Raw genomic sequence first — 7,009 nt, 5'->3', positions numbered from 1 at the left:
CTAAACCGGTATTTCCATCAATCCTTGTATATGCACTTACAATGCATCACCTAAAGTGACTGTATGCCTTATTTTCACTGAATAATCTTGTGCCCTTAGCACACCTGAGAAGTAATCAAGAAGTGTATGTTGTCTGTTTTCGGACTATGTGGCTACCTATATATATATTTTTTAAGTTTCACCTACTGTAAGTCTTATAAACATTTTTGCCATTCATATTTATACCAAGGAAAAAATGAATACTAAAAAATGAGATAATGGAAAAACAAAAATTGATTTATTTTGCTTTTAAATTCCACACCATAACATTTTACTGAAAATGAAGTGATTTTTAATCTATAGATAAAGGATTCTCTAAATGACACTCAGAACGTCTTTAACAAATTTTGTTTTAAAATATATTTGAATACACAACAGGTCTTACACACAATGATTTCAATAAATTAGGCACCAGAACACAAGGTGAAGCTCTAGCAATTCTGTGATGACTTTTTAATAGTCCAAGAGGATAAAGACCTTTTTCAAATGTGGAAAGAAATTAATATTTCTATAGTATGAACCCCTAAAAGCTACTCTCCTTTATAGACGACAACATTATTGTCAGTTTCATATACTTTTACTTTATAAAGAACTCCCATAGGAAGAAATTTCTGGAGGTTTTCCCAGATATATACAGCTACATTTTCTGTCGTGCTGTAGGAAAAAAAGGAAGAAGATCAAAGGCAAATGAACAAAATTTCATGTTTGATATTTACAGAGAATAGAAATTCTGGATTTAAAAAATAATGTTAAAATAAAACTTCAGAACCACCTACCAGTCAGATAAAATGTTAACAGCAATTCTTCTTTCCTACTATTTACATAAGGCAAGATGGTCACACTCACCTTACAATATCTGCAAAGTATGGCACATCTAGATCCAGATTCTTATGATCAAGGGGCTTCATAATTGCCTCCTGTAGATAAAACAAAGGAAAAATATCACTGGTTCCATTTATGACTCAAATTCCAAAGTGTTCTATCTTTGCCTCTAGAAGCCTTACCTTATCAGTTAGTCACTAACTCAGTGCTTGTAAGGACTCCATCTGTGTCTCACAAAATAAAGCTTAAAGTTGGAAAATGAAGCAAGGCCCAAATCTCCATAATGACTGGTTCTCCTCATTACTAAATGCAAAGATGTAAGAAATCAAAACGTACAGGAGAATTCACTGCAGCTTTCTTGTAACCAGCCATAGTGATTCAGAATTCAGTTTAACACTTCGTGAATTGTCTAAAAATTACCAAAAATACTTCTCCATATAGTCTTAGCTTCAGCACAATGCCACAAGGTCATCAGGACAAGGATCCAATGAGTGTTAACATTTTATAAAGCCGACTGAGAGTGAAATTATGTAAGTAGTTTTAAATTTCTGCTATGAGAAGTAATTTAAGAATTATCTTGGACTCTTAGAGGAGGAAAAATATAAATATATAAAAACCGTTGCTTCCTAATGCTTATATATATTAACATAACGTTTTCCCTTGTTGGTGGGAAGAATAGCAATTGCCTTATTCTTTCTAACTTTTTACTTTTAGCTATTGTACAAAATGTAAGCATTTGTGAAACAATCTAATTTTCCAGTGGTATGGTTCCAAGAAGGGTACATTGATAATAACAGCAATCATTTTTTGAGCAAAACCAGAACCATATGAAAAAGAGTTAAGCCTTAAGCCAAATAGCCTTTAAAACAGATCAAATTAAGGGCAGTTCCACATGGACATCAAGAAAATAAATACTGTTTCCTATTCAATTCCAGTGCGGGTCCCAACTTTCCTACTGAAGTTTCTTCCACAGGCCCCATCTAACTTTATTACATGCCATGATGAGTTACTTCTACTAAAGGGACTATGTGGTGTCCCTCGGGTACACAAAAGTGGCGAAGAGTACAGAGAACCTGTATTCCAGTATTTGGCCATCCGCATGCATGAGACGCCTCAAATTTCCCATACTGCTGTCTTGTATTGTACAACACTCTGTGTATATATTTTAAATCTCCAGTAAATGCAAAAACTCTGTCTTTATAGCTTTCCTAATGTACTCAGAACACACTGCTGTTTGTTCATTTGCTGAATCTCTTATTCATTTTATCCAACTGAAACTTACTGAGCACCTAGTATTCTTGGTCTCCTAGAAAAAGTCATGTTAGCATTCTCTGGGTAAAGGCTGTGTCTCACTCGTCTTTGTACTCTTGATGCTTAGTTCAAAGACTTATGCGGAGTAGGCAAACTTGCTGAATATATGAATGATAAGTAATATGGAAGAAATGATGATCATTAGTAGCATTTTTATAAGACAGATATCGGATTCCAGAACAAGAATAAGAAGCAGAGTTTAAGAGTGGAACTGAACAGACAGGTGACATGTTATAATAATAAAACCAAAGCTGGGTTGAAGGGAGTCCACTCCTAACTTTGTAAAAGACTAACCACACAACCTAAAGCAAGTTCGGCCTCTCTCAATCCAGGGACTGAAGAAGTTGGTTGAGATCATCTCTAAGGCTTCTGACACTGCAGGACTTCTATAATGATACAGTCAGCAAGTCCTTCATTGAACTCCTGTTATGTGATCCCTGTTAATTGGAGGAAATGAGGATATGGCAGCAGGGAATACAAGATGAGCATGTTACAGGTATTCCCATCACTGCAATTCAACTGTGACTTATTTCCTTTAAATCACCCAAACACCTTTAGAAAAATATGAGAGTAGTTCCTCCAACTACTCCTCCAATTCTGCTCACAAGGTCATGGAACCTCTGAAGATACTTAGGTGGGAAAGTAAAAATGGGGGCCATCAAATATACTTAGAGGACCCAACATGACATTACCTCCATGTACTCTTTGAGGTCCGTCATATTCATAACCATGCCTGTAACAGGATCAATCTGAAGAATAAACAAAGGTGAATATTAGTATAATATGCTTTTCATATTTAAACCTCTGCTAAGTTATTAAAGGCTGTACAATGTGCAGAAATCGCGCCCACATCTGCCTTCATCTCTGAGACAATCACCAGGTGCTCCAGGTATCCATTTTATGGTACCACTGATCTTCTATCTGTCCACATATAGCAGATTAAAGATAACCCTTTGGGAGAGGAAAGGTCTGGAATGACAGCAGCTCACCATACACAAAGGCCAACAATGAAGCAATATTGATTTGAACAGAATTTTTCAACACAGAATCCATCATGTTGGCTGAGAAGGCCCAGCAATCTGCGCAAAGCACGCAGATATTTTCAGCACGTACCTCTCCATGGACTGTCACCACAACTATGGGAAAGAAAACAGAATACCAAAAAACCACATGAATTTCAACAGATAACACCCAAGCACAAGTTAGCAACATAAATTAAGTATTAGATCTCTGCCCTACAAAACTCTATTTATATTTTCCCTAAGACGGCTGGTCTTTTAGTTAGCATCTTTATTAATGAAAGCAAGACTCAACCAAGACAGAGAGGCTTAGCAGGAGCTTTGGCCAAAGCCAGAAAGGGTGTAAATTCTATTTACGAGGTTGATGCACTGGGTAAGAATGTCCACTAGGTAGGATGGAGATGCCACTTGATCACTGCCTGTAAAAGCAGAGTATGTACAGAAAGAAGTCCGGCTACACATCGAGGTGGCCCAATGCTGGGCGGTACCTTTCTGAGCAAGCAAAACCACTAATGTGCCTAAAACTCTGATGCCTTTACTTACATAAACATATCCAGTTTACAGTAATGCTCTATAAGTTAACGAAGCATTTGAAAAATGATGCTCAGAGTGTTTTACAATTTAATAACATATATTTTTTGGGGCGCCTGGGTGGCTCAGTCGGTTGGGCGGCCGACTTCAGCTCAGGTCACGATCTTACGGTCCGTGAGTTCGAGCCCCGCATCGGGCTCTGGGCTGATGGCTCAGAGCCTGGAGCCTGCTTCCAATTCTGTGTCTCCCTCTCTCTCTGCCCCTCCCTCATTCATGCTCTGTCTCTCTCTGTCTCAAAAATGAATAAAACATTAAAAAAAAATTAAAAAAAAAATAATAACATATATTTTTTTTTCAGCTCTGTGCAAACGCCATTAGGTATTACGTGATAAGAGAGCAAACTAAGAATAACAAATATCATAGATCAAGAGGCAGTAACTAAACTAGAAAGTCTGATCTTCTGACACCTTTTCTAATCTTTTTACTCTACCGTACTATATGCCATGATATGCAATGGCTTACGTAGCTGTTTTTTGAGATACCGGCTTTATCTCAAAGAATCACATCTCTCATACTTGTTTAGAGCATAAATTGTTTTCTTGGAACATTGCTGGCAAAATTTTAGACCCAAGTTATTTTCCTGCCATATAGCAGGTTCCTAACCAATATCTCCCTTTTGTCTGTCATTATTTACTCAAAGAATACAGTGTAATTTTAACGTTAGCCTCAACAATACCTAATTAGGAGGAAACGTGGTGCCAAAAAAATCTCATTATGTACACTAAGGCCAAGGATAAAAAATATTATTTAAACCATTCATTATCTCTAACACAGCAGATACAAGGTAAAATTTAAGACACATCCAACCAAGACAACAGATATTTTTCATTCTGAACTTCCATGTAACTGCATATTCAAGGCTCAAGGTATTCATGCTTTGCCCATAAGGTTTCTGACTCGTTAGGAGTATATTTGCTGATTACATCCTTATTGAAAGGGCTAAAATTTCATCACCTTTTCCCTCACCTTTATAATTGTGCCCATGGCCATTTGGATTGTTGCATTTCCCATACAGTTTCAAGTTTTCTTCGTTACTCAGACATTTGCTGAAAAAAAAAAAAAAATCAACACGTCACAAGTTCAGATACCTTCTCTGTTCCCTACATTATTTGCTCTAGCTTTTGAAAAGCTTCACAATTTATTACTTTAGCTCACCAAATGGAGAGTCATAAATCATTCTGATTTCATTATTCAGCTGTCAGGAACCAGTGTATGCCCCTTAATTAGGCTACTGTACCATATAAATTAGCATAAACAAAGTCCACACCCTCATTCCACAGCAAGATTCCAACTGATCTGCTCAAGGCCCTTCTATTTTTCAACTCCCCAAGCATTTACTGGGTACCTATTACATTCTAGGCATGGATTGAATGAAGCAAGGACATACAATGATAAAAGATGCCTGTCCTCAAGTGGTTTAAAATCTCATTTCTCCTTAAAAATAATTACGTGACCTACTGAGGCTCCTCTTTAACACCCTTGCATTATAACGCCTTACTTAACTACTGCCACAAACAACGTCACCAATCCATTGAGGGGTATTCAGATTAGGTGAAACTTTAAAATTACAATACTCGGTTGTTCTTCCAGGCAGAAGACAATTTTCATTCTTAAATTTTTTCCAAGTTTATTTATTTTTGAGAGAGAGAGAGAGAGCGCGCGCACAAGTGGGATAAGGGATAGAGAGAGGGGGAGACACAGAATCTGAAGCAGGCTCCAGGCTCTGAACTGTCCGCACAAAGCCGGACTGGGGACTGGAACCCCAATGGTGAGATCAAGACCTGAGCGGTAGGCTGATGCTTAACCCACTGAGCCACCCAGGGGCCCCCAGAAAACAATTTTCTTCATGAATTTTTCCTCCACCTGTCCAATCGTCCAAGCATCTTCAACGAGGCCTCCTATGTGAACGCCCTATTATACCACCCCTTCCTTTTTGAGACCCTCTTTGTTATTTTCTCCCATTCCCTCCTGCTCACCCACTGACATTTAGAATGCTACAGTTCACAAAGCTTTTGCACAAAATTCCCTCCCTATGTCCTCCACAAGATTGGCCAGATGGCGCGCTCGGGACAGAAGGCGAGGACGGGTGAGTGTTGATCGCTGCTGCCTAACACAACACCTGTCACCTGACACAAGACCTGACAAGCTGGCCAAATACCTGCCCAGTGAATGAACGGATGACCCTTGTTAGAAACGATCATCCTCGTTTCACAGACCGGGAAACATTATGCTGAGAGCGGGACTTGCTAAGGAGAGGCAAAACGCGCCTCGACATCAACTCCTCGGTGCGTTCAAGCAGTCGTGAATGCTCTGGGTTCAAATCCCTGTCACACTCCCTGTTCTCAGAGCTGCCTCACCAAAGGGATCGCCTGGGTTCACGACATCCGTGCTAAACAGTGGGTAAACTTGCGTTGTCGTAGCTGTACTGGTTACGTGGCTAGCGCTCCTGGCACCTCGGAGCAGCTCATTTTTACGAAATGTTCACCACGTGCCTGGCACTGTGTCACCTGAGCACTGTGTCACTGCTCCGACTGTCGCAGCAACCCCTCGCGCTCTACTGGGGTATGTAAGGAACCCCGAAGTTGCTCCAAGACTCGGAGCCAGCGAGGAAGCCTCCGCGGTCCGCTCCGCGTGCCACCAGGCCCACGGCCTCCTCCGCTGGACTCCAGCTGCCAACGTCACGCGGTCGCCAGGGAAGCAGGGGGCGCGCCTCGGTTCGCACACCTGCGCTCCCGCGCCCGAGCCCCGCCCCCTGCGTGGGCACTGTGGGCACACCCCACCTGTGGAGCCGGTGGGTCGCGCTGAAGGAGACGAGGCGGGACAGTCGCGCCCAGCGGCGACCGCCCACGCCCGCGCCAGCCGCGCTCATCGCCTTGCCTCCCGGTTCGGTTCGCCGCGGGGCGGGGATAGGCCGAAAGTTCCGCGGCTGCGCAGTGCGGCCGGCGCCCTGGGACGCGCTCTCGGCTCCGCGCTGCGGCTGGCTCCCTCTGCTGGCCCGGAGGCAGTAAAGCGTCCCGTCCTGTCAGTCTCTTGGACAGCAAGAGCGCGGATAGGTAGGTAAACCTACCAGCAGTCAGAAAACGTGGGTGAGGTCTCAGGCCACTTCGGGCCGTGAGGGTCAGCCTGGCCACACTGCATACTGGAAGGACCTCTGTGACATGCTCCTCCCACTCACTTCTAGAAAGCTCTGGCTATAATAACCTCCCCTGGCTGGTTACTCAGAGGTG

The 7,009-nt window shown here is 41.9% G+C and overlaps 1 protein-coding gene across 1 annotated transcript; it reads right to left on the bottom strand.

Annotated features, from left to right (window-relative positions):
- Nucleotides 1–255: 255 nt before the first annotated feature.
- PTS (6-pyruvoyltetrahydropterin synthase) lies at nt 256–6,708 on the bottom strand. Its single transcript, XM_045482819.1, has 6 exons — nt 6,563–6,708; nt 4,749–4,828; nt 3,286–3,308; nt 2,865–2,921; nt 886–956; nt 256–693 (listed from the first exon to the last, which is right to left on the bottom strand). The coding sequence occupies exons 1-6, from the start codon at nt 6,649–6,651 to the stop codon at nt 570–572; spliced, it is 444 nt and encodes a 147-aa protein (XP_045338775.1). The 5' UTR covers nt 6,652–6,708; the 3' UTR covers nt 256–569.
- Nucleotides 6,709–7,009: the final 301 nt, after the last annotated feature.

The sequence above is a fragment of the Leopardus geoffroyi genome, chromosome D1, assembly GCF_018350155.1.
Source record: "Leopardus geoffroyi isolate Oge1 chromosome D1, O.geoffroyi_Oge1_pat1.0, whole genome shotgun sequence".
In the NCBI taxonomy this organism is placed as follows: Eukaryota; Metazoa; Chordata; class Mammalia; order Carnivora; family Felidae; genus Leopardus; species Leopardus geoffroyi.
Note: the sequence above shows the minus strand (reverse complement) of the source record. Positions and strands in the feature narration are given on the sequence as shown.

What these genes read in the sequence shown, in the direction of transcription:
- PTS (XM_045482819.1), bottom strand. Translation starts at nt 6,651, where the DNA reads ATGAGCGCGGCTGGCGCGGGCGTGGGCGGTCGCCGCTGGGCGCGACTG. An exon ending in CCATGGGCACAATTATAAAG is followed by an intron (nt 3,309 to 4,748) that starts GTGAGGGAAAAG and finishes TCTTTCCCATAG; the next exon opens with TTGTGGTGACAGTCCATGGA. An exon ending in TACTTTGCAGATATTGTAAG is followed by an intron (nt 694 to 885) that starts GTGAGTGTGACC and finishes TTTTTCCTACAG; the next exon opens with CACGACAGAAAATGTAGCTG.